Source organism: Apostichopus japonicus, chromosome 7 (genome assembly GCF_037975245.1).
Source record: "Apostichopus japonicus isolate 1M-3 chromosome 7, ASM3797524v1, whole genome shotgun sequence".
In the NCBI taxonomy this organism is placed as follows: domain Eukaryota; kingdom Metazoa; phylum Echinodermata; class Holothuroidea; order Aspidochirotida; family Stichopodidae; genus Apostichopus; species Apostichopus japonicus.
Window position 1 is genome coordinate 24,984,971 of NC_092567.1, and position 27,701 is coordinate 25,012,671.

Sequence of the window (27,701 nt, forward strand, 5' to 3'; positions counted from 1 at the left end):
GAGTGACAGCGTTGCAATATATACTTATACATTAATTGTGTTATGTCAATGAGGATGATGCTGCAGTAACGACGGGTGATGATGTATCCAAATTATATTATTTATAATAATTTGTAATGACAGATGAATATTTTTTAATTATTAATAATTATTAATTATTTACTAGTAGTTATTAGAAATTATTAATAATCTGGTATAGTAAACTATATGTGGCTCTCAACAGCCATGTCTGTTTGGCGTTCCATAAAGTAAAGGTTTATCCGATTATGCCTATGGTATTATGGCATGGCTTTTTTATTTGCTAGATTTGCCGCGAAATGTGAAATTAAGACCTTGTTTTTACTGTACGACCAAATTCGGCCTATACTAGGCTAGACTCACAGAAATGTGTCCAGACTCTAAAAATTGTTGCCACATTATTAACGCAGACGCAATCGTGAAAAGGGGAGTGTTTGATTTTAATCGACACTATAAAGTTTGTAATGGCATTGTAAGAAGACCTGAATGTTCTAAAAACTCCGTGCTGAGTCGCTTACTGGGTGTCACTAGTGTTACTGTAGTTACGCTGTCTTCCAACCAGTGAGTCCCTGGACAGTTAACTAATTAATATAATAAGGTTAAGGTTAGTGTAACATTGCGATAAATATTGTCGATAGCCTGAGCTATAGTATAGGCTATATGAGTTTGAGCTCCCTAATCAATATCATGCCAAACCAGCGTAAAATAAATCGTGAATTTTTTTGTGTGCTGTAAACAATTGGGTAGAAACAGTGCAGCTACAACCTACAAGTAGCATACTACAACTTAGCTGGCAAAGATGTCAATTGTGATACTGCAGTGTAAGTGTAAGTTACAGTACATAAATACAGTCTGTTTATCTATACAGTCTGTATTATCATCTTTATTACAGATGCATTATGTGACATTTATTGACAATCACAAAAACCAAGATTGAACACTGACTAATTGCTTTATGCAGATGAAAGTGCCAGTTTGTTCTCCCACAAGAGCGCCAGGGTGATTTTCCATAGACTTGGAGAGGCCATTGAAGTGTGTAGAGACTGGTTTAATGACAACACTCTCTCAATCAATGTTGAGAAAACTGAATTAATTCTTTTTGGTACTGATAGCATGCTCAAAAAAGCTGGTGACTTCAAAATTACTACCAGTGGCAACTATTCCATTTCTGCTACTAATGTTGTCAAATATCTTGGTTTCTTAATCGACAACCGTTTGAGCTTAAACGAGAAGGCTATTGATGGTATTAAAAAGGCCAATGCGAGGCTCCATTTTCTGTATCGCCAAGCCAGTTGCCTGAATCAACGAGGCAGAAGACTGCTATGCATGGCCCTTATTCAATGTCTTTTTTAATACTCTTCTTCTTGGTACACAGGCCTCAATTAAAACTCATAAAAAGAAGCTTCAAATTACACAAAATAAAGTGGTTCGCTACATACTTATGCAAGGCCCAAGATTCCATGTTGGGCAGGAGGAAATTTCACCAAAACCTCTGTTATTCATAATCAGGGTACTCTTCAAGACATCACAATTTCTATGTTATTGATTCTAAGGGTGGTGTTAGCTCTACTTTCTACTTCACGGCAATTCAGGATTGGAATGCTCTTCCAAATCATATTAAATCCATCAAGCCTTCTAGTCATTTTAAAGCTGAGTTAAGGATCGCATTTCATCTAATATGGTGTGTGGGGGGAGGGGAAGGCACTTTTCAGAAATATGTGCGTGTTTAGAGTTTAGTTGTTGGTTTTATTGGAATTTACCAGTGAAAGTGCAATTTTTTCACTAGGGCCCCATAACCCCCATTGGAAATAGGCCGACGTTCTGTCAGCCAAATGGGTTTAGCTCCTGTTACTCTTTTTGTTCTTTTCAATCTGTTACGTTCTATCATACATGTCTTTTTCGTATAAATTTGAACAATCTGAGTGTGAATAAAAAAACAAGACATTTATGATTTTACAAATAAAATTAACAAAGCCTAGGACTTCAGGATTTGGCAATTCCTCGGCCCTATAACTCATGACTTTGATTGGAGTCATGTTACCTTTGTCATTCAATAAAATGAAACTGCGACAAAAAGCTCATAGGCTTTGAGTCAGTGCTGTCACTTGTTAGTTAATACATTGCAAAGCTGTAAGAAATCAAGTATTCTGTATAAGCCTACAGTACTCATATAACAAATTGCTTGCATCATCTAAAATAAATAAATTTTCAAAAGTTTGAAATCCATTAGACACCACCTTTTTCTCGCATCATATGTTTTATAAAACTTCCCAAACAATTTGGCTTTTTTGGTTATGAGCAAAAACCCTAAAGCTTAAATTCTAACTTGAATGATTGAATAAAACAGTACACAGGCTCTTACAGCCTATAACCTGAGCAGGAACCAGTGTCGTTTGCAAAAGTTTTCATTCTAACATTTCATAGGATGAATAAAATTGTGTTTTCACTTAGGAAAGCCTACCGTAGGCAGTATGAACTGTTTTTGCTAACACAACACCACTATCTCTTTTCTTTTTCTTGCACAGAATTCCAAGAATAAATTAAAATCTTGAAAGTGAGGTGAGAGTCATGAGACTGGTCATCACGTGAAATATAATTATGACCTTTACAGGCAGACCACCACTCAAGCCTCAACTGAGGGAGGAATTTGCAGGTACAGGATTATGATGCTCAAAATGTTGTTTAAACCTGTGATGGAATTAAAGAATTACATGATACTTTAAAACCATCATAGATATACAGTAGGCTGATTTAATATTACATGCTGAAACTGAAAGGTCTATCAAGAGTTGCTTGAAGTAACGAACTTACTCTAGTTGCATAATTTCTAACTTTGAAATTACTCCCCTAGTATATTAAGAATGATCAAATTAGACGATTATTTAACGCCAATATTAGTAAAACTTTTACTGGAACTAAAAAGTTGCAGTTTCAATGACTTGATTGTCGTGGATCATTGTTTTTCTTGTTGTGAGTATTATTTTGGAGTCCTGAGCACTGGAGAATTTATAAGGATATTAGTGTCAATTCACACAAATTTATGGTATAGATCAGGGATGTATACTTTTTTTTTTTTTTAATTTGTTGAACATTAAACTAACTAATGCAACTACTGACAACATATTTTGACTTGTGTATTAGTTTAAAATTGGTTCAATTGTTGTTAAGGTTTGTAGGTGAAAGCTCTTTGGGTTTGTTTCCAAATGGAATCATGCATACTTACTGTAGTAAGCAAAACTATTATTAAAAGTGTGGTCAAAATGCCCAGTACTACTGTTCCACCAACAAAGCCTACTAGAGAAGAGAGTACTGTCAATTTATTGGTTTTGTTTTCTCAGTTGTGTTTGAGACCTACGTCAAGCAGAAGCACTTGGGAGATCTGGAAGAGATTCTTCGAGAGGATGACAGGGACTCCCACTACCCTCTGGTTATTGAGTAAGTCCATCTTCATCATCAGTTGCTCTTGATAGGGATGTACTCGGTATCCGGTTCTGCTCAGATCTACAATAATCTCTTAATGAGATGTTGGTTGTCACTTAAAATTAAAGTGACATTTTCTTCAAAGATTAATAAACACTGTCAAAGTAAGGTCAGATGAGTTAGTTTTATTGTATACTTTTATTTCATTCAACATTCTAAAAGTTTGGGGAACTACCGCTAGAATAAGTCAAGTTAGTCCACTCCAAATATAAAGCAACTACTGTAATAAAATGAAGCTTTTGTAGAATACAACAATACAAATTAAAAATGCCGCATGTTGAACTTGCTCATAATCAAGTTGCCAATGTCCCTACAATAGACATCCTGCTTAGAATCAATGCAGTGTTCAACCAACAAATGAATATCACTCCGAAGATTATTCTGGCCCAACGTTTTTATTTAAATTCCCCACCTCTTTTAATATTTCCAGCGCAATGACACTTTTTGAGAGTAGCATGGAACTCAGCGAGGCAATCCTGGATCACCCATTGCCTACTCTGGCCTTATTCGATGATGCAATACAGAAGGCTATGGCAGATATTTACAAAAACCACCAGGAAAAGGAGCAAATGGTAAAAAAAAATGTTATGAAATCGTCATGCTAAGTGGCCTTTGGAAATGGAATTGATCGATGTCATACTGTAATTGCACACCCCACCGAGACAAAATTGTGACTTGCTCTTGGCTTTAATTTGGCTCTTGAATTTGCCAAAAAATTTGGTCTCATGACAGTAGACTTTAAACAGAGAGAGACCAGGCAACTGAAGAACATTATCTTTTACTTTAGTCCACCAAAACCGCACTACGAGACTATGTACTATGAGAGTAGGCATAAATTATGTGACGGTTTGTTTGCATGGTATCTCAGGTACCAACTAAAAAGAACCATATTAACAACAGAAGTATGCTACCAAATACCTTCTTCACTCTTACGATTACAGACATTTGTGTATCCATGATGAACATGAATGTTGTTGCTTATATACTGTAACCCTCTACTACTTCAATCCTACTTTTGTCCTTCCTTTTCACTTACTTTTTTCCTCCAAATTGTCCCACTTTTGTGGCGCTGCTTGAGCATTTTTCTACATTTGTTCCATTTTTTAGAAGAGTGGGCTGGACAGCCTGCAATTGGCAGGTGAGACTGAACTTGTGGCTGATATTGTGCAACATTTGGCCAAACACATTTCTTTGGTACTTTTTTCCAACTTTTTTATTTTTCTTTCATTCAGTCTTCAAAAAGATATGTACATGCTAGATTGACGGGTCTTCCAGCCTGCCCTGAGTTAATCCGAACTACGATGCCACGTTCAATCGATGTCGGGAAGTTCCTTTCACTGAGCGGTAAGTCCTTGCTTCAATAGGCATCTGATAAAAAAAAAAATGGACAAAAATCTGTCCATTTCTTTAAGGGACTTCTCAAAAAATGCCTGTCACTAGATATTAAATCATAAGTTGGTCATATAATGTTAAGTTTTTAATTAAAAAACTATTCTAGCTATCAATGGAATGCTTATATTTTAAAGACAAGAATTTGGATACAATGTTCATTCATACAAATTTACATGCATAACAAATTATAAATTTGTGCACTAGGGTCACATAATTTTAGAATTGACCCTCGCAGACCGGTTGCATTATAAAATTCGAGAAAGGCTTTTGGTTTTTGTCGACAACTTGCTCTGAGTCTGACCTTGATTACAGCTGTAATGACAGATTGGTGAGATCAGGACTGGAAAGACACAACTCCAGTGAAAGTGGGTGGTGGGGGAGGCTGGAGCTCTGCACTTTTTGTCAAGTTAGAAAGCCTATTCTTCCTGGCTCCCTAACAAAGGGCCCATCCAATTTGAAGCTGCTGCAAATGTGGCAAGGGATGTTTACCAAAATGCAATCAAAATATGTCATTTGTAGGAAATATTCCTGTTTCAAACACAGTTTGGATGCCACTGTATGCCTCTATTTGTTTAACATTAAATCAGTTGTTTTTAGAATTGAGGTAAGGTGGTGGAACAATTATTCCTATTAACTGCTTTACATTCCTTCAAACTTGGAGTGAAAGTTGCAAAAAGCTTAGAAAACACCTACAGGCTAAAATCAAGTTCTCACTGGAAGTTTCCAGAATTAGAGCAAGCATTAGTTAGTGAACAGTAGTCAAGTGAGAGCAGCCCAATTTTATTTTGTCAATAATAAGCAATAATACGGAACTTAGGTAACTTAGGTACAGAAAATATTGCTCACTTTTGGGTCTGGTGATTGTTACTCGAATTGTATTGTGTTTTATGTTCCTAATGTCTACTGGTTGAAAAATGTAAGTGCATTTTGCCTTCTACTGGCAAATAATGAAATCCACTGGCATTGCGCCAGTAATAAGGCGGAATTTCAAGGCCTGGAGAATTGGAGATACAACTATTGATGTATCCCACAGCAATAATCTACTCACCCTTTATTCATTATACGTAGTACCAGAACAGAATTTCAATTTCAAGGAAGTGTGTGCTGTCACACCGGAAGTCATTTCTGTGACAGCTTATATTTAACAAATTTTCTATGTAGAATTAAGAAGGCGGTTAATGAGACACTGAAATCAAGCTTACCAGCAAATAAAAATGATATGCCTTCTCAAAGTATCCTACCAAATTGTTTTAATAACATTTTGCCGTAAGTTACTTACACTATTGTTGTTACTTTTATAATAATTATGATAATACTCAGCAGTTATTTTTATGACGCTTAAGCGGCCACAAATGTGGGAGAAACCCGCAAGGGCTTATGGATTACAACTTACACGTCGGGTAGCTTCCAATTCAACATTTTTAACTCATATTTGGAATCATTTCAATTTAGAAAGTCATTTCAGATGGGAAAACCGTAGATTGCTCTTGGATGAAAAACCCACCTTACTATGACCCGGCCGGGAATCGAACCCCGAACCTCCCGATTGCTAAGCCTCATTGCTTCAAATGCCACCACCTTTATCCACTCGGCCACAGCACCGGTAATTTATATTAATTTTCATTAATTTCAAATTTCTTTTGCATTTCGATCATCTCAGGTACTGTCATCCGAACAGGGATGGTGAAGATGCTGGAATATGAGAAGGAATTCATATGCTCTCGTTGCCGACACATCTTCAGCGTCCAGGTGATTATTTCTTGCAAACAAGGTTTTTTTTTTAATATTTTTTTATTTTCATAATTTGTATAATTTCCTAATTTTTTATAATATTAATTATAAGTTTATTGAATTTGATTTTTAATTTTATAATTTTTATATTAATTATAATTTTATTAAATTAAGTTAAATTAAATTTTTATTTTTTATTTTATAATTTATAATTTTATAATTTAATTTTAATAATAATATAAAATTAATTTAATTTAATTAAAATCAAAATCAAAATTTTTTAGTTTTTAAAATTTTTATAATATTAATATAATATAATAAAAATATAATATGATATTAATAAAAATAATAAACTTTTTAATATAAATTTTAGATTTAGTGTCAATATCTATTATTACTTATTTGTAGCAGCTCACTAGAATTACAATAGTCTGGACTTCAGATGTTGGGATGCTAAAATGGGTGTCAGAACGTTTGGTCTTGTGACTCTTGTCATACAATTTTTGTACTGTATGTTCTTTTTACAACAGAGAGAATTGCCCAAATGACCTATTTGCCTTCTCCAAGACCTGAATGGTCCACACATTTTTGAGTGAATGCACAATAGTGTTGATTATTTTACAGTAACCTCAAAAAGGTGTTGAGGAAGGAAAAAAAAACAAATCTCCATTGATCTGCTTGGGGTACTAACTTATAATAATATTCCTCTTGCAATGTTGGTCATTAGGCCAGCTTTGAGAGATTCTATTCCGAATGTCGTCCTCAAAGATGCACGAATCCAGAAGGCTGTGGATCGACACAGTTCAAATGTCTGACCGGTATCAGCAGTAACGGTGCTCCTACCTGTTGCCGTGACTACCAAGAAATCAAGATTCAAGAACAGGTTCAGAGACTTGCCGTGGGAACTGTATCCTTAATTATTTGTCAGATTTCAGCAACAAATGAAACTTTGAAGAGGGCTGTGGTTTCAAGTTTATTTGTACCATCATCATTAATTTATATTTTATAACATGATTATTATTAAATTAATATACTTATATATAATAAATGATATGCAATAATCAGTATATATATACATATGATGGGTAGAGGAGTCAGAATAAGCAAAGCTTTTTGAGTCTGACCCCTTACAATAAAGAAAGGAAAAGAAATTAAGAAAATAATCATCAATGTGCTAATTACAAAAGTATAACAGCAACATTTAAGATTGGTCTAAATATGCATATAGTTATATGTAATATGAAGTCGACATCAATTTTTTTCTCAACCTAATTTTAAAAGTATATAATAAAGTAATATTCAATTCAGTGAGATTAGATGAGAATGAATTCCAGAGAGTAACACCACTAGAACGAATCTGGGACTGTCTAAGTCTAGTTCTTGAATATGGAATGTTTAGAGAATACATAGATCTAGTGTTGTAATGATGCAGATTATATCTATCATGAAAATATGAGTTGTAAATAGGATTAGTGACGAGGCAATGACAAAGAGGGCTGTGGTCAAGTAGTAATGAGGCAATGGACTTGGAATCAGTCAAGATGCTTAATCTTCACCCATGTAGAAATGTGAGGCAACATCTTAATATAGTCGCCAAGGTGATGCATAGATTTGGCACATTATTGTGCCCCCCCCCCCCGAGAGCCATATCTTGAATTGTTCAGACTTGTCACAAGTTCACTGATGACCAGGGAATATTTTCATTAGGGGGTCATGTCAAACATTGTGAAATAAGGCTCAAAACAGCTTTATACTTGTTCCAGTGGCTTACCAGCAGTTCTTGTTATGACTCATGCCTCAGGTCTCTAACTTTCAAAGTGAAATTTGATTCAAATAAGTGTGCCATCGTTAGCCCCATATAGATGATACATAGATGACTCCATGACCCGTCTCGAATCGGGAAACTCAAATGGCAAAGATTCAACAAGAACTTAAAGAGAAATGACTGGGTAGAGTTATGCACAGACTGATCGTTATTTTTGCTAGAATCCTTAACTTGCATTGTACAGATTCCTCAATCTATGTGGGTGGTACTTCAAGACGATCTCGTGGATTCTTGTAAAGCAGGCGATGATGTTACAATTACGTAAGTTCCGTCAAAGGGATGGTATTCAGTATTGATTTAGAGTAATTAATTTTAATGACATATATATATATAGACGACAGTGGTGAGCAGGGCAGAGATGAGCCGAGAAAACATTGACAAGGTGTGAACCTTTAAATTACCTTAAAGTGAGACCAATCAATGTTGGTATTGGACCATCCTCAATGTGGTATTAAAATTATTAAATATTTTTTAATATAATTAATATTAAAAATGTTGATAAAATTACACTCGAAAAAACCCTTTCACAACTTTAACTCTTTACTATAAATGTTTCGAGTCTTTTAAGGGTGAGGATTAATTAATTTAGCTATTTTGAACTATTTTCTTTGTGATTCACCACAGAGGAACTGTCTTGAGGAGATGGCAGTCTGTTGCCATGGAAACCAAATGTGAGTTGGAGTTAGCAGTCAAGTGCAACCACATTCAAGTCCACAATGAACAAACAAAAGTGTGCACCGTTACTGATGATATGGTACGTGGTCTCCCTTCAAGTTACACAGGACTAGTCTGCTAGCAACCAGTTCACTGGGCAAGAGAAAAGGTTTCATTTGCATGGGTCTGTTTTGTTGTATAATTAGGCAGCTAGGTTTTTGTGCTGTTTTGTGTGTTGATAAACTGATATTCCAGTGGCTGAAGTTCATTGTTCAGTGAAATTTGCTGGAAAGTTTGCCAAACAAGTTGACATTGATTGTCTATGAGTGCTCGGCTTTTGGCTAATCATGTGTGGTCCATGAAAATGCTATTATTGTCCAGTTCCAATTTAGAGGGGGAAAACTTAAATTGGGACATAAAGGACAATGCAATCACAACATATGAAATATAAAAAAAGAACTCAACTGCATTGGAATATTGTAAAAATGTGTAATGTTGCCTAGCAACCCAGATAGAACAAATAGCCCAGTCAGAGTTAATCCCCCTTACCCCCAACCCGCTTGATTTAGTGTGCACTGCAAGCGCTTTACCATTGATACATGTGCAGTACCACAATATAGGGCAATGTAAGCCTCTATTAAAATACAATATGTAAGAGCATACAGTCTTACACATGTATATCAAGTTATATCTGACTTTATATGGCCAGATGAAACTTCATCTGCATATCTCGATTGACTCTATATCCAGTAATATCTGGTTTTATATGGCCAGATAAAACTTAATCTGCATATCTGGATTGACGCTAGATCCAGTTATATCTGGCTTAATATGGCCAGATAAAACTTGATCTGCATATCTGGATTGACTCTATATCCAGTAATATCTGGTTTTATATGGCCAGATAAAACTTAATCTGCATATCTGGATTGACGCTAGATCCAGTTATATCTGGCTTAATATGGCCAGATAAAACTTGATCTGCATATCTGGATTGACTCTATATCCAGTAATATCTGGTTTTATATGGCCAGATAAAACTTAATCTGCATATCTGGATTGACGCTAGATCCAGTTATATCTGGCTTAATATGGCCAGATAAAACTTAATCTGCATATCTGGATTGACGCTAGATCCAGTTATATCTGGCTTAATATGGCCAGATAAAACTTAATCTGCATATCTGGATTGACGCTAGATCCAGTTATATCTGGCTTAATATGGCCAGATAAAACTTGATCTGCATATCTGGATTGACTCTATATCCAGTAATATCTGGTTTTATATGGCCAGATAAAACTTAATCTGCATATCTGGATTGACGCTAGATCCAGTTATATCTGGCTTAATATGGCCAGATAAAACTTAATCTGCATATCTGGATTGACGCTAGATCCAGTTATATCTGGCTTAATATGGCCAGATAAAACTTGATCTGCATATCTGGATTGACTCTATATCCAGTAATATCTGGTTTTATATGGCCAGATAAAACTTAATCTGCATATCTGGATTGACGCTAGATCCAGTTATATCTGGCTTAATATGGCCAGATAAAACTTGATCTGCATATCTGGATTGACTCTATATCCAGTAATATCTGGTTTTATATGGCCAGATAAAACTTAATCTGCATATCTGGATTGACGCTAGATCCAGTTATATCTGGCTTAATATGGCCAGATAAAACTTGATCTGCATATCTGGATTGACTCTATATCCAGTAATATCTGGTTTTATATGGCCAGATAAAACTTAATCTGCATATCTGGATTGACGCTAGATCCAGTTATATCTGGCTTAATATGGCCAGATAAAACTTAATCTGCATATCTGGATTGACGCTAGATCCAGTTATATCTGGCTTAATATGGCCAGATAAAACTTAATCTGCATATCTGGATTGACGCTAGATCCAGTTATATCTGGCTTAATATGGCCAGATGAAACTTCATCTGCATATCTCGATTGACTCTATATCCAGTAATATCTGGTTTTATATGGCCAGATAAAACTTAATCTGCATATCTGGATTGACGCTAGATCCAGTTATATCTGGCTTAATATGGCCAGATGAAACTTCATCTGCATATCTCGATTGACTCTATATCCAGTAATATCTGGTTTTATATGGCCAGATAAAACTTAATCTGCATATCTGGATTGACGCTAGATCCAGTTATATCTGGCTTAATATGGCCAGATAAAACTTTATCTGCATATTTGCAATATTTGTATATCAAGTAATATCTGGTTTTATATGGCCATATTAAGGCTTGATATGGCCAGATTAAAACAGATATAAAGCCAGATCTAAGATTTCGGTAAATATTTATTACATCATGAATATTCATATATGATTATATTGTTAGTGCGTGTAACATATGATTATTTGTGGTATTAATGCGACCTGCGGTCTGCTCGTTGCCAAAGGCACCGTAATGACTTCCATAAGCATTAAATGAAACAACTATATTTGTCAAGAATAAACTGAAATGCTTAGAATAGTATCCCATTTTGGCCTTTGTTTTTGCAGAGAAAAGAGTTTGAAGAATTTTGGGATAGATATAGGTTCACACCTTTGACAGTAAGTATAAAAACTGAGAGGTTAATCTAAGAAATATTGAACTGTAATTCATGGCTCTTTTAGAGAAAGGAATCAGAGAATTGTTCGGGATGAATATAGATTCATACCTTTGTCGGTAAGTTCCAAGCTATGGGAATGTTAACCTATATAGCTAACCAAATGACTTAACCTGCATATTTTTGTCATCAATAATTTGTGGATGACCATGTCATTAAATTAATGAGCATATGTTTTTGTTTTGTTTAATCAGTATTACTAAGCATGTTGGCCGGCATTCTCACCCCAGTGCTGAAAATTTGTGCAAATTTGCAGTATCGAATGACTGAATTGCCGACTGAATCATTAGAAAGTTGTAACAATGAATGAACTAAAAGGGAAGAAAGAAACCTTTTTTTTTGCATGTTCACTTTAAATCCAAAATATGTAGAAAAGAACAAGAACAATCTTTTCCCATACATGAAGAATGTCAGGATCGGTCACAATGTTTGGATTTGTTGAGCAGGTCGCATAATGCCCAGATTGAATTTGTCTCTACCCACTACTTGCCTGACAACTTTATGCTTAACTTCATTATTCCTGCTGACAAAATTTGGTGGATAAGTAAAGTAAATTAGTGTTTAAGGTATCATATTTTCCTCAGATGGTTGTTAAATTCTGGTTGTTGAACAGATTGGGACAAATTCACTTGAAATACAGGGCTCCATTACCCTGACGATCCCCTTTTTCCACTTTTCTCTTATGTTAAGGGCAGGAACGTAATCTTGGCAAGCCTTTGTCCTCAAGTATATGGTCTCTATGTGGTGAAACTAGCAGTGGCCTTAGTCCTGGCAGGGGGTGTGTCAAGGGACCATGCATCAGGGACGAGGACCAGAGGAGAGTCACATCTTCTCCTAGTCGGCGATCCAGGTTGGTATCCCATCAAAGCAGCTGGTTGTCATTAAACTTCATGTTTGATTCTTTGTCGATAGCTTTATTACCAAAGATGTAAACAACAATAAGCCAATAGTTTCATTCGGGTAACTATTGCAATATCCTACATACAGGCATGAGCTTTTTCCGCGAATTCGCGGAATATCCGTGATTTCTTTGCTACCTCAGGGACAAAAAGTAATTATCCTAACACACTGTAGCATACACAAACTGGAGCCTATACCGCAATTTTTGCTAAGTTTCGTGATTTTTTTCTTACCCCAGACTCATCCCTGTGGATATGAATGCTGTACTTGGAGTATTACATTTTACCCAATGAGGATACAATACAAGTTTGTTGTATCTGTGTATCATGTTAGGCTGGTTGGCCTAACCACTTTATAAGGAAAGAAATTGGAGAACAGTGTCCTAATCAATATAATTTGTTTATCCTCTCAATCACACCATACAAATCTGCATTTTATTGAAAGTGGTGCATTGTGGGAAGGTTGTAATTTGGCTGAGTCATGTATATTCATAATACCAATTAAACAATGAAATATTATATGTTACAAGTTCATAATGATAACAACCTTCATCACAACTATTGCATACAACTTAATCTACGGTGCACCTGTTATGCTACAGGCTTGTGGTAATTATCACTGTCTGGTTTGAGTAGACCTTTCCAATGTTTGTCTTTTGACAAATTTATGTCTTCCATTTTATCTGCTTCATATGATAGGCTATAGTTTACACCTTTCAGTATCCCTTTAATAAACCACTCCCATGGGCTTGTGCACCTGTTCTTGGTTCCTTTTTTTTGGTGGTCAATTCATATTTTGTTGTTCTTATTTCGACTAGGGACTGGGAAATCCCAGTTCTTAAAATATGCCGCCAAAGTGGTTCCTAGATCCGTCATCACCACGGGTATTGGTTCCACCAGTGCAGGGCTGACTGTTACGGCTGTCAAGGATTCCGGAGAGTGGCAGCTAGAGGCAGGTGCATTAGTCCTGGCCGATGGAGGTATCTGCTGCATTGGTGGGTATGCTCATTATTGTTTGTTAAAATCATTTTTTAGTTGTCCTTAACAAAACCACTGCTGCAGTCTGTGCACCAGTTTGAGCAAGTTCCTATTTGGTTGTTTTTTTTTTCATTTCTTTATTTTAACTTACTCCATAATGCATTCTCCCAGAATCAAATCTGTGTGTCATGTAATACAGACATGCTCATTTATACAACATAACTATGTGAGTGAATCGGGATGGCAGTAGCTTTTAACTCCCACCGAGAACCTATTTTACTCTTGGGGGTGGTGAAAGTATTCGTGAAATATGGAGCGGATCAACGCTGTTATCACCATACACAGTAATCATAATAATATTTGCTTTTTATATAGCGCTTTATACCAGCGATAGGTTTCAAAGCGCTTTACAGACGTTATATTACCCCTGGTCAATGATAACCTGTCCCAGAGACAATCCCTCCAGTCGGCAGCAGTTATATACTGCGCCCAATGACAAGTTACCTCATTTAACCCCTGGGTGGAGAGAGGCAAGTGAGATAAAGCATCTTGCCCAAGGACACAACGTAATGAACTAGGCAGGAATCGAACCAGCAATCCTTGGATCACGAATCCGACACCGTAGCCAATTGGCTACCACACTCTCATTGATTATGTAAGACCTGGACACCTATTCGATATAAGACATGAAATGTGAATACTTGGACAGGTAGGATTAACTCTGACTATAACAGACTAGAGGTAGCATTCCATGTACCGTGCAATACTGTCTTCTACATTGGAATATTAAAAATTCTCTGCATGGTCTTATTTTCCCCCAGATGAGTTTAGCAGCATCAGAGAGCATGATAGGGCCAGCATTCATGAAGCAATGGAACAACAGACCATATCAGTTGCCAAGGTATCCTAGTCTAAACTTTATCCTTCCTGAAGTTTGGAATCTTTTTTAGTCCTAGAATAATGCACAATTGTCTGTATGGAAACGACCAAATATCCCAGTGAAATAGCTGGGAAAAGTTGTTGATTTGTCAGGACTGTGACCAAGGTCGGAGGCAATAACTTCACAGGGCAGTGGGACTCGTGGCTTCTTGAGGGGCAAATCACAAAAGTTTCTTGGGATGGGAAGAGCAAAGAAATAATAATCTATAGTTATATTTCATTTTTTTAATATATATTTTGATATCTTTTCTTTACTCAGGCTGGACTTGTCTGCAAGTTGAGCTCTAGGACCACAATCCTAGCCGCAACTAATCCCAAAGGAAAATACGACCCACGTGAGTCTGTAAGCGTAAACATCGCCCTCGCAAGTCCACTGCTCAGCCGCTTCGATATCGTTTTAGTTCTGTTGGATTCCCAGAATGCCGACTGGGACGAAGTCGTCTCTGCGTTCATCTTGGAGGGGCGGAGTCCCGATCCCCAGGGCCCCTCAGACGAGCCCCTCTGGAGCTTGGACAAGATGCGATCTTACCTGTGCCTTATCAAGACTTTGGAACCAGTTATGAGTACGGAAGCAAACCAGTGAGTAGTTTCAAATTCAGTTTTTTGGGGGGTTTTGGTTAAAAACCTCATTTTGCTGTCAAGTTAGTTGGCTGTATTTGATTGTAACTACTCATGACATGGAAATAAAATAGTCCAAAAATGTCTTATTTTTGTCTTGATTTATTGTCACAAACAGATGTTTCACTGCCTCAGAGCCTCCACCTGCCCTCCCCCATCCTCTTTATCCTCCCCCTTCCTCCTTATCCTCCCCCTTCCTCCTTATCCTCCCCCTTCCTCCTTATCCTCCCCCTTCCCCCTTTCATTGCAAACACTTACTGCGTGTTTATTTTAAAGGGAAATTTGTTGTTTGATAAATATGTCGAGCATGGTAGTTTCAGAAGGAGAAAAGAGGGATATACTATTCTTCAGGAACTAAAGTCCATTTGACCCGGCAGACATATTTTGCACACAGATATTTCATTGAAACACAGATAAAATACCGCTATTTACATATCTGTCAACCGTTGGGACTGTGAAAATGCTCCCATGTACATCTTACTGTGTCTGTTTCATCCTTGTGCAGAGTGTTAACAAGATATTACCAAGCGCAGAGACAGGCCGACCAGCGGAACGCTGCTCGCACCACCGTCCGCTTACTGGAAAGCATCGTGAGGTTGACCCAAGGGCATGCCAGGTTAATGGGGAGGTCAGAGGTCACGGTGCAAGATGCGGTTGTCGCCGTCAGTCTCATGGAGTCCAGTATGCAGGTAATCAAAATATAACGAAATGTACCAGCATTTTTGTTACAACGATAGTGGTGGTGTTACACTTCCCAAATGGAAAACATAGTTTGAACCAAACTGTTGCAAAATTGGTACTCCTTTCCAGACATGGATCCAACCCCAAGAATTTTTTTTTACAGATTAATTAGACATAATTCATAGACTAAATGTACCTCCGAATGCACCATATTAAGTGTAAAAGTTTAATATCTTCTGAGGGGGAGTATCCCCAGGCCCATGTACATGGAGGTCTGCTTCAATGACTCCTGGGCCACACCCCTTCTATATAAAATCCTGGATCAGTCCCTGCTATCTAGATCTTTAAAAAGATAAATCCTAAATAGTAAAGTCATAAGTTTACATCTAAACAAGTCTTAGCTAAACTTTCAAAGTTGAATATCTACATCTTAATTTCAATCTGTATATATATATAAATAAATAGCATAATTTTGTTGTTGCATAAAACACTGGATAAATTTAATATATTCCTATGGTTCTATATGTGATCTCCATTTTCACATCGGCTGGTCTTTTTCGGTGGCTTTTTCATCAGGGTGCTGCTCTCCTTGGTGGTGTCAATGCACTCCACACGTCCTTTCCAGAAGATGCAGATACAGAATATCAGAAACAAGGTGAGCTTTCCTTTAATTGGCTAAGCAGGAGAGCAGATCTAGGGCGATGCTAAGGAGGGGGTTTGAGGGGGGGGGTTGGCATTGAAAGTTAGCTGCAAACATAATTTCACTGACAGCAAGATACATAGGTGGAAGATTTATCATGTAAGGTGTTCCTTACCATTACTCCAACGTATTCTTATGCATTGTTATTAATTTTCTACCGAAACTTGAAAACTTGATTTCTGGTCCCCCCTGTCAGAGAAACCCTGGATCCCTTCAGTGGTAAGGGTTCAGCTTGTTCTCTCTACCCCCTGTGGTTTCATGTTTGAAACTAATACCCTCAGGCCTTTTTGGCAGACCACCCTGGAATCTTATCCTGATACAGAGATCATGTCCAGAGATCCTCGCTGTTTTCTTCTTGTTTTGGGGTCTTATCCTATTTTTCCAACTTGTTCATCAAAACCCCCTAATCTACTTACTTTTTGGATGATTGCTTCGGACGACATGACCTTGAAATAAAGCAAACAGTCGGGGAAAGTGTACTTATATCCTGTGTGGTTATAGAAATCAACAAGTTTGTTTTTCAGACATCTGGCAGACTCTATGTAGCACCACATGAGAACAACGACGTAGCTTCACAGCGATGTTTATTTTTTGTAGTTCACACATTTTGTTTAATGACTGTAATGTTGCTACATCACTGTTTGCATTCGACTACTTTTGTCCCTTTCATTGTCACAGATTTGTCCTACTTTAAAGGCATTGAAGACTCGCCCCAAACCGCGTGCCGCGCTCTGAAAAAGTTAACTTTCTGTTGCTTTCAAGTGACGTTTTGTTCTTGTCGCTACAAACTACAGACAGTAATGAAACGTGATACGTGATATCTTTTATCTAGACCTGAGATGTCCATCTCTACTATGTACACTGTGTCTTGGGTATTGACCAAAGCTGTATATATTGACTGTACACTAGTGTCTAATTACCGACGGTAGCAAGCTGTGTGTGTATTTTCTGAGATCCATGGTGGTGTCTAACACTTCTGTTACACCTCATTCGAAACTAGGTCAGATTACCGGCATGAGACGTTTCTTTGTGCGCGAGTCTTCACACCCTTTAATTATGTTTTAATTGCTTAATCTACATTTGCTTGCTTTATCTCATTTGGTGTGCTGGACACAGTGGACAGCCCTGTGCTATATGCAAACCATCTTTTCTATGATACATATTTTGATTTATTATATTTTTATTATTTTATTCCTTTTCTACTCGACAGCTGAATTGATTCTCTCTCACCTTCAGCTGCACAACATCTTAGAAGGAGAACGTGAGAAGATATCTAAGATGCAGTCACAGAGAGCAGCGGTGGAAGGGAGCTGGGGTGAGGATGGTGACCGGTCGTTGAGTACCTCCATCGATGCTAGCAATGTGAGCGACACGAGTCACGTCGCAGATCAAAGTAGTATTATCAGGGGGAATGATAATCAGCGCCACGACAAGGATGTTCAAGGTCAAAGGTCACCGAATCCAGAGCACGATAGCCAGACATCTCCTCAGCGAGCTATCGTAAAGCAGACTGACGATCACACATTACTCAACGAGACAAGAAATTCTCAAGATTCGTTTAGATTTAATGGTCAAAGGTCAGGTTGTGGTGCTAAAACAGGAATCGAGCATAAATCACCTCGTGAGACAAACAACGATGAAGGTGAAAGGATGGCAACTGACGGACAGAAAAGCATGCACCCTAGAAATGAAGATCTGGACAATGGATTGCCAGTTTCAAAGCGGCGAAGAACTCGCATCAGTCCTGAAATAGAGGGTCTTCGGTCACCTTCGCTTGCCGAGGTCTGCCTGGTGAATGGACAAAGTCAGTTACACACCAGAAAACCAAGAAATGCTTGTGAAGGTGATGATATTTTTTCAAGCTCAGAGAGCAGTGGAAATACAAGCGTGGTATTCAAAAGGGAAGTTAAACCTGCAAATTTGCTATCGCAGAATGATGACCCCAGCAATTCGCAGGTGCAAAGGGTTGTCCCCTTTTCACAGCAGTCCAGTAGAAACCTGACTGTACCAGAGAGCCCTGCTAGTCAGGGTAAACCTCAGCTGGCTAGACTAAGACAGATAAATACTTCAAGAGGTGGGCAGGGTGGAGATCCGAAAAGTGAAATATTTGCCTCTTCTTCTCCTCATCCTCCCACAAGTGGTAAAAGAACTTTTAATTTTAAAGGCAAATCCTCAAGCAACAGGAAAGAAACTGGGAGGAGATCTTCTTCCGAACCATTTGTGATGGAGACACCAGAGTCATCTCAGAATGAGTCGTGGAACGATAAGGAAAATGTTCCTGGAGATGTCATAGAGAGGAATGAGGAGTGTTTTATATCAGAGAGCTTTATCAAGGAAACACCTGTGCGTAATCTTGTGGAAGCTGAATCAGTCGCGGCCGAGAAGAAGAACTTATTCGAAATCGATGACAATGACTTATTTGAGGTGGAAATGTTAAGTGACATCAGTTTTGATTTTGACCGATCAAATTTGGAAGAGAAGAAGAAATTGGAAAAGGGAAGGAAAATGAGAGATGGAGGAAGAGGAAAAGACAGCAATGGAGAAGGAGGAACGGGAGGGAAAGGAGGGAAAGGGGTAGCAGGGGTGAGAGGAGGACCAGGAGGGCAGACAAGTGGTCCTGAAGTTCACAGAGGGTTAGAGCTACTAAGGAACGAGAAGAAAGTCAACGAACTTTCAAACAAGTTTTCTTTTTTGTCGAAGAGTAGTGCTTCGAGTAGAATGGGAAGTGAATGTAGCGATGGCAATGCAGGATTCATGGAGTCAAAAGAAGAGGGCGATACATCTTCTGATCTTCAGAGCAATGTAGGTGGAAAACTTTGCAAAGAGAAGGGTATAAGGAGGAACTCTGGAAGGGAAAGCTCCTCTGAAGAAAAGAACGATGTTTCGCCAGCTACTAGGTTGAAACTTAGACAATTTAATTTTGTTGGGAAGACACCATAATCATAATAGAAAACAGAAAAGATGATATTATTGAGAAATGGGTAGTGTTTTGGACTGGTTTGACCAAGACTTGTAGCTTTGTTGAATCACATAACATAGAGAGAAGTGATAATGGATGGGGAATTACAAAGCCAACTTCAGTTTAGCTTTAAGTTAATTTCAAAATGACAGCATGATATTATTTTCACTTTATCGCTAAGTCATAATGGATACTGTTTTTAAATTTCCTATATTTGTATGACCAAATAATTCATGTGTGGACTTGTCATTGGGAAGTCTGGTTATGTTTAATATTTTATCATGTGTTAGTCAAAGCTATTCTTCAAAAATGTGTACAATTTGAAAAGTGCCTTTATCAAATATATATCTATATCTGTATACATGTTTGCTAGTTGTTATATTTTATTTCTTTTTATTTCTTTATACAAATTTTGGGTTGGGGTTGGGGGATGCAGGGAGAGTAGGGTTACACTGAAAATATACTGTCATTTATTATTTTTTCTATTTAGGCCGAGGTTGGGGGTGAAGGGAGGGTAGGGGAAACAATTTTCAGTCTTTATTATCCCTGAAATGAAACCCAAGAAACTCCTATTCAGTATCTCGAGTATGCGTCTATGCCATATGAACCCATTTCATATATATGTATCGTAATATTTGAGCACTTGAAACACTATGTTCTTTCGCGGTTTATTCCAGGTCACATAAACTCATGTACGGTGGCTTAATACGGACATAAGAAAGAAGTGTCCCCAAATATCAACATTTTGACTTTTACAGTCAAAATTGTGATAAAGAATATCAAAATTTTGACATAAAAAATCTAAATTTTTAGATTTGAGGACTTTTTTTTTGTTTCCTATGTCCCTATTGTGCCACCGTACCCATTGCGCTTCCATGCATAGGCTAAAATACAAAAATATTATCTCCCGAATGTGTGTATGAAGTACGCATCAGCCGACGAACATGCCTGTGCAGTATCATTTCTTGAAGTAACCAATATCACTGAAGGATTTCGTGATTTTATGCTACTTGGTGATGGGCCAATAACTGTTTTCGGTGCGGAGAAGTTTGCTGGTAATTACACTACGTCCCTGTGGTACCCGTGTATGTAATCTATGATGTGTTATCATATGTATACCGGCCCACACACACGCGCAACCTAACACATAATATATTAAAATAAAACTGTTACCTAACTGCTTATCCACTAGAGAGCCTGTGTAAGAGAATGTGTAAAAGTAAGTTGGCCTGACGTTTCGATCCTAGCAGGATCTTCTTCAAAGGCTATATGACAAGCATAATATATTAATATATGAACACCTGCTCTCATTATGGGCATGGTTGGAGCACCATTTTCAAAGCCTCCTTGTGTTACAAAGTAAACATTGTAATCAATAAATGAAAGCATAACGACAATTGAGACGCAAGATTTTGTCTTTACTATTTGTAAGTAGCTCATCAGTATGACCCCCAACATTTAACCTGCTAATAGTTCCCTAATGGGTTAGGGTTGAGCCCCTACCCCCACCCCCAACCCTAATGTAAGTAGTTCATCAGTATGACCCCAACGTTTAACCTGCTAATAGTTCTTTAATGGTTAGGGTTAACCCCTAACACTGGCCTGCAATACTAATGTAAGTAGCTAATCAGTATTAACCCCCTAACACTGGCCTGCAATACTAATGTAAGTAGCTCATCAGTATGAACCCCAAAGGTTAGCCTACTAATAGTTCCTTAATGTATTGAAAAGTACTTTCCAGGAGATTGTCACACTTCAATATTACAGGCATTGAGGAATCTTCAATTAAATTGCTCATTGAGGCCAATATTGTTTCATGGGTTCAATGAATTCATAAGTTTTGCCATGAGTGATTATTCCAATAAATAATTAGATTTGATTTGATTTCGGACGTTCACTAAGGATAATCTTCGTCTTTTGACTAACAAGGGGCAATATCTATTTTGTATATTTCGTGTATATACTGATTTTTTTCTTGCATAATGTATTGATACACAAGTAGAAAAAAAAAATCAACATTACACTAGCCGTGGTCATGAAGCGGATTCAGTCTAAAGATTGGTTATGGGGAGAGAAAAAAAAATTATGGCAACTGTCAATATACTCAAAAGGAAAAATTATTTGAAGTTTGATGTTCAAGGTTGGATGACGTTATGTGATATCTGGGTAGAGTAAAACTTTGTAGATGGTTTACAGCTTTGGCGGATCAATTGCACTTATAGGACTAGTAGATGCGTTTGGCCTCAGAGGCCTTAGACGGGTACCGTCATGAAGTACTAACCTCAAGGGAAACTATCTTACTCGTTTTATGTTCTTGGCTACGATAATGTAACGCATCGACACAACTGTGCATAATATTCTTATAAATGATGAAAAACAGGCCTGCTTTCTTATCTTCTGTTAAGAAATGTCATATTTCTCTACTATACCCCATCCCTCCTCCCTCTCTCCCCAAAGAAAGTGGCCATGAATATATCATCTACTGAAAGAGTTCATATACTTCTAAGCGTATTGTGACAATGCGACGTAAACCTTATGGAATAACATACCATAAAGATCTGCTTTATTGGCTCCAATTATAGCATGCTATAGTTAGGAAAGTTTTGTGATTATGTAATCGACCTGCCAAGGTCGTAAATTTTACACAGCGGACAATTAACAATCCATGAGCATTATAAATAACATGTTTTAAATGATTTTACCACAAAACATTGTTCTTTGATACAAAACAGAAGCCGCAGTAATCCTATGTCCATACGTGACCGTTACTTTGACCCATAGTAAGTAGGTAGAGTGCGTGATTCGCGCATGCGCCATTGACCCATTCCATATATCCTTACCGCATGCCCCGAGAGGGGGGGGGGCGTTTGGGGGATTCCATGGAAATCTGCAGCCTGTAATAATTTATTTATGAAATGGTGACTGATCTTCCATCATTTATTATGTACCGGAAGTTGTTCCTGAAGTAGTTTTGGCACTAAAACTTAGCTAAAAGCATACTGTAATTTCGTTCGAAGCAAGCTGCATAATAGTGGGAAGATTTATGCCATTTTAATGTATTACTTTGTACCTCTTTTTCGGTTTTAATCTTGTTCGGCTAAAGATATTTGTCTCCCGGTGTGGGCCCCAAGCTCTTAACTAGAAGTCATGGATCTGCCACTCTATACTTTCATGACACACTTATTCAGACTACTAATAACAGTAGTATATGACTCATATATCCAGTTTCTTTATATAGGCCAAGATGCAGGGTCTGAACAGTTCATATACTCTCAATGCGATTGCTTTGAAGTGTGATATGGGCGAGTACATTGAAGACTAGCATTAATTAAACATTTCACCATCTGCCTGTGACTGATACAATAACTAACTAGAACAGTATTGTAGTGCGCGTGGAGTGACGACAGTATTAGGAAGAACTTTTCGGTTGTTCGTAGTGTTTTTTTTTGGGGGGGGGCGGATAACACACCATGGAGTATAGTCATGTAGTTACCTATAAAGTGAGGGCGCTTGTGAGCGTCGTGACAGGCTCAGAATAAGTTGCCTACGCAGCTAGCCTCTGAAACTGCAAATGTACAGAGACTATATGAAACTTTAAGTTTCAACGTCCAGTTTTGTAGGTAAGGGAACACAAGCCACCCCCTCCCCATTAGACCACTTCCCGTGACGTCGATCAGTGTCTTCCTTTGTAGCAAACAAAATGTAGGCCTAATCTTACCTAGACCCCCCCCCCTCCCCCAACGGCTTTACACTTATATCTCTGAGGTGGACGCAAGTTGATCGACTCAGGTGACCAGTCAGCAATTCATTTAATCAGCTAGAAATATTGCTATATGAAATGACTACAACACATCAACAGTCGTTGTATAATGCAGTTCTGCTATTTTATTTAATGTACACTTTATATATATACATAATATCTAAGTCATATCAAAACTACTTTATGTTACATTTCTGTGTTAAGTGCAGTGGATAAAACCTATAAAAGAAATCTCTTTTTCAAAATACACAGAAGAACCTAAAATTCGATCATAGCGTTAATTTCCACACACACACACACACACAAATCCTTGTTTTGCTGTGACGTAACTAATTCGCCTACCAGTCTACCGGGGCGTGGATGGGATATTAAGTGCAATGTATCTTTGTTGAGGTTGTGAGGATAGCATAAATACATTTAGGCTTACTAAACTGCTAGAAAGGTAAGACTAAATTTCTCTTTGCTGCACCTGAGATAATCTTGCAATATTTTTCTAAACTAAAACGTCAAAACAAGAAACATTTGACCACAATCTGCGTATTTCAAAGATTCATCTATCATATACCGTAAATAGATAATTCAGATATGGTTTCATTGTTCATAGAATGTAAGGCTTGATGTATAATACCGTATATTCTAAGACAGAAAAGAAAAATAATTCCATATTTATATTAACACTTTTTAAGAAAAAGTCGCCCAGGAAAGAACCTGGGCACGAAAACCAAACTACCGAACGACTAATCCGTTCTCAACCCCAGTCCCCTTGCATCGGGACTGTGACTATGTGATCATCGTCAGGTGTGCATCACCATTCCCCTCGAAAGGGAACAGATACTACACATGATCTTAGCCAAAAGGCCGAGAAGCGATGTTTATACTAATGCAGCTATGTATACTCCACTTATTCAAGATATTCAACATTAAAATACCCTATAAATACATGGCACGGTCCATATAGGCTCAATTGACTACCTTAACTTCTTAGTGAACATTGAATGAAAATTAACAAACGTCACTACAAGTAAAACATAGGCTATCACATCACGTACTCAGTACATGCTAATTGTAAGCTTCTGGTGACCTCTGATGACCTCGAAGGATGTTTCCGTGCTTTGACATGGTTGTTTAGTTCAATTGCCCCGACGTTTCTGCATCTTTATTGTTAAGACCATATTATCATAGCATTTTATATAACAAAGATATATAGTCTGAATGCATCTGACAAGCGCATGAAATAGTAGCGTAGCCAGAGAGTGCATGGGGACAAACTAACCCCACCCACAGAAAGTTTCGGGAAGAAACGGGGAGCGCAAGAGAATACGAATAACACAAAGAAACAAAACACAACATCTCCATTTGTATCAATACAGATACTTACGTATACCTATACCAACAAGTATAATAATGTATTTGTAATTGTTTGGCATGGTTAATATTTCCATCGCCGTAGCCAATGGGAGCACTGGAACACGTGACTCCTACCATCCCTTTCCCGCCATATTTTCTTCCAAATGGCTAACATGTTATAAAACAAGCACGCAAATGAGTCGTATAGATAAATATCATTTAAAATGATGGGAAGGATAGCACCATTTTGCATCTAAGCCCCGTTAAAGCGACAACATCCCCCTCCCCATACGGACGTCAGCAAAAGTTTGTGCAGCCCCCCCCCTCCCCCTCCACATCACTCTTAACATACCGAAGCCTATATTGTGTCATGAAAAGTCATGAAAAGTCATATCAATATACAACCGTTACTGAACGTAAATTCCCGGACTCTTATAATGGGGACTACTGTATTGGCTTACCTATCCACACTAGAAGGCTAGTTACTCGCCTGTAGCAGATTCATCCTGGTATTTGGAAATGGTTTTTGCTTTTCTTTAACATATTTCAATCATTGATCCACAGAGGGAAATACTATTTCTACAAAAAAAAATTCCGATAAAATTCCTGGGGCAAGATTGGGTTAAGCCAGTCCAACTAGGATACGTGAAATGAAGGACGTCTTGAATTAGGAACAAGAAATTGAGATGAAATTTCAACTAGCAATGTAGAATATTTCTCTCTTTGTCACAATATAACGTTTTCTGTCACCGGAATATACCTTCAAGTATTGTAGACCAATGGAGTAAATTAATTATATGAAGCCCGCATGGATTTGTAGAAACTTACTCCTATATACCAATATTAAGAAGGGCTTTGTAGGAGGCATATTGCGTATATATGTCCAAAGTATAAAAATAAAATAAAATATGAACTTTGAACTTTGAACATAAGTGACCAATATTCGAGTTCCTAGCATATTTTTGGACAACTTTGATGATGACCATTTACATATCCAATATAATCAGTTATGCCGTAGTGGCAGCTTGTTTGCCCGTGTCGCTGGAGCGATTTAAGGTTTGGTCTTGAGGCTCGGGGACAGCACTGACTGTATTGACATCGATTCTGTTTACCCCGAGGCACCTACCGAAAAACATCCGCTTTAAATAATTCTGAAACTGTTCATATTTGAAAGTATAAATGAACGGAGCCGTACACATGTTACATAATACGAGTACAGTTGCGACGTAATGGAATGTCCCTTCAAAGTCGTAAGGACGCCCGCAGTTGTACAAGATGTATCCGAACTCTGTAGGCGTCCAGCATATCACGTAAGATACGAAGACAAGACATAAAGTAATTGTCACGTTTCTTTTAGCTCGCTGAAAAACACTCCCGGATTTCCCTTGACCGCGTTTCTTCAACATTAGGATAATGTTGACGTAAGAAAACGTCATAACAATAAGTGGTATGAGGTACTCCATCAGAAAGACGAATACACCCATGCACGCTTGTAAGGTCCTATTTGTCCACAATGGAAAACAAGATTGTGATGAAAACTCAAAAAAGAAGACGAATATCCAATAGGATTGGTAAACTAGTCCAAAAAGCCAAATTCCTGCGATACCGATTTTTGCTCCGCGAATAGTAAAGTAGTTCCTGTGCTTAACGGGGTGACAAGTTGCAAAGTATCTCTCCAGCGAGACCATCACAAGATTTTGTGTCGATGCGATGTAGAACGCCCAAAGAAGATATTCCGAATCCCAAATACGGCATAACATTTCTGAAAGAGTTTCATTGGTTGTCAACTTATAAAGAGAGGGTCCAAATCGATCCAAAAGAAAAATGATTGCGACAACAAAGTCCATAATTGCTTGATTCAAAATCAATAAATTGGTTATTGATCGGAATACTTTACGGTTGGCGAGAAAGACAATGATTACGACCCCATTACCCAAAATTCCAAGGAACCCGATAATAAAGTATAATACCGGAAGTAGAACATCGGTTACCGATGTACTAGTGGGTATTCCTTCTGTTGTGTATACACTTCCGGTTGTGACAAATCCTGTAGGATCCATTGCACTTTTTATTTCCATGATCCAAGTTATTTGTCTCCGTTTCTGTTAATTTTTTGTAAGTATGGAATAATCACTTTTGTAAAAAACTTTTAAGTAAAAGCCGATACTAACTGAAGTAAAGTAAAGTACACTTATAAAGTAGTTATTTGTTTGTTTTTGAGAGTCAAATGAAAGAATATATGCAAATGGTAGCCTCTCTTCAAGTTCAAACGATTCCGAACTGACTTGGTTATCTTAGACTGCTGTTATCCTATTAAATGAAAAGAGAGAGAGAGAGCAGGACGTAGCTTAACTCTCATGGTCAACGGAGACGGACAACCCTGCAGGCAATGCAGTCTAATCTAAGGAGGCGCTCTTGATATTTAATTCCCTCTTCAGGGGACAACGCAACCCTCTCTTGTCTTTTCTGACGCTAGTTATCTGTAACAAAAGAAGAGAATGTTATTAGTTACATGATTTCCTGAATATTGGAAAAAATAATTGAAACAGTAAAATATGAATGTCACACACGTCATTAAAGGAACACTATGTATTAGTGTGTTATTGCTACCAGTGGCGTAGTCAGGTGGGTCAGGGGGGCACGTTCCCCGTGCGCCGGTTGAAGGGGGCGCTGATAATGGGAGAATGAGAGTATGTAAATAAGCACGTTTTAGAAAAACATGACGAAATTGATGTATGGCGTCAGGAATTTGTTTCACAATATTATAATTATAATTGGGGGCGCAATTTTCTACTCTTGCACCCGGGCGCCTAAACCTCTAGCTACGCCACTGAGTGCTACAATGTGGAGTTGATCAGTTCGGGTAATACGTAACAAGAGAAAAACAATCTGTAGATAATTAATTCTTTGCAAAAATGTGAATACAATAAGCAAAGCAGGTCTATATTCTAGAATTTGTGGCTAAAGTTAACCTATACTCATTCCAAATCATACTTGGCGGAGAATTAATTGTGACCATGCATGTCTTTCTTGCGAAAGTAAACTTGCTGTCACAAGTCTGTCAAATCCAGCCAAG

At 37.7% G+C, this 27,701-nt stretch overlaps 2 protein-coding genes and 1 pseudogene across 6 annotated transcripts in view; 1 reads left to right on the forward strand and 2 right to left on the reverse strand.

Annotated features, from left to right (window-relative positions):
- The first annotated feature begins 309 nt into the window (after window positions 1-309).
- LOC139969852 (uncharacterized) lies at window positions 310-19,877 on the forward strand. 3 transcript variants are annotated; one of them, XM_071975184.1, is made up of 17 exons: window positions 310-622; window positions 2,544-2,671; window positions 3,357-3,453; window positions 3,929-4,070; window positions 4,731-4,842; window positions 6,551-6,639; window positions 7,349-7,528; window positions 8,631-8,707; window positions 9,071-9,200; window positions 11,638-11,688; window positions 12,435-12,594; window positions 13,462-13,638; window positions 14,443-14,522; window positions 14,820-15,139; window positions 15,684-15,867; window positions 16,436-16,514; window positions 17,770-19,877. In XM_071975184.1, exons 2-17 carry the CDS (start codon window positions 2,617-2,619, stop codon window positions 19,497-19,499), a joined length of 3,663 nt encoding a protein of 1,220 aa, XP_071831285.1. In that variant the 5' UTR covers window positions 310-622; window positions 2,544-2,616; the 3' UTR covers window positions 19,500-19,877. The 3 variants fall into 3 exon arrangements, with proteins under 3 accessions (XP_071831285.1, XP_071831284.1, XP_071831286.1); XM_071975183.1 differs by having other exon boundaries at window positions 310-579; XM_071975185.1 differs by having other exon boundaries at window positions 310-490.
- A 3,509-nt stretch (window positions 19,878-23,386) lies between these two features.
- The window catches only part of LOC139969857 (galanin receptor 2b-like), a 71,810-nt gene continuing 67,495 nt past the window's right edge, over window positions 23,387-27,701 (reverse strand). For all 3 annotated transcript variants that reach the window (XM_071975192.1, XM_071975194.1, XM_071975193.1), the window contains exon 2: window positions 23,387-27,105. In XM_071975192.1, the coding sequence (XP_071831293.1) occupies window positions 25,633-26,703 (1,071 nt within the window). In that variant the 5' untranslated portion in view covers window positions 26,704-27,105 and the 3' untranslated portion in view covers window positions 23,387-25,632. The remainder of the gene's footprint in view (window positions 27,106-27,701) is intronic.
- On the reverse strand, window positions 23,929-24,148 carry LOC139970345 (U2 spliceosomal RNA; annotated as a pseudogene).

Bases quoted from the DNA above. Each gene is read 5' to 3' on its own strand.
- LOC139969852 (XM_071975184.1), top strand. From the start codon at position 2,617: ATGACCTTTACAGGCAGACCACCACTCAAGCCTCAACTGAGGGAGGAA. The intron at 7,529-8,630 runs GTATCCTTAATT...TGCATTGTACAG, and splicing joins AGAGACTTGCCGTGGGAACT to ATTCCTCAATCTATGTGGGT. The intron at 9,201-11,637 runs GTACGTGGTCTC...TTGTTTTTGCAG, and splicing joins GCACCGTTACTGATGATATG to AGAAAAGAGTTTGAAGAATT.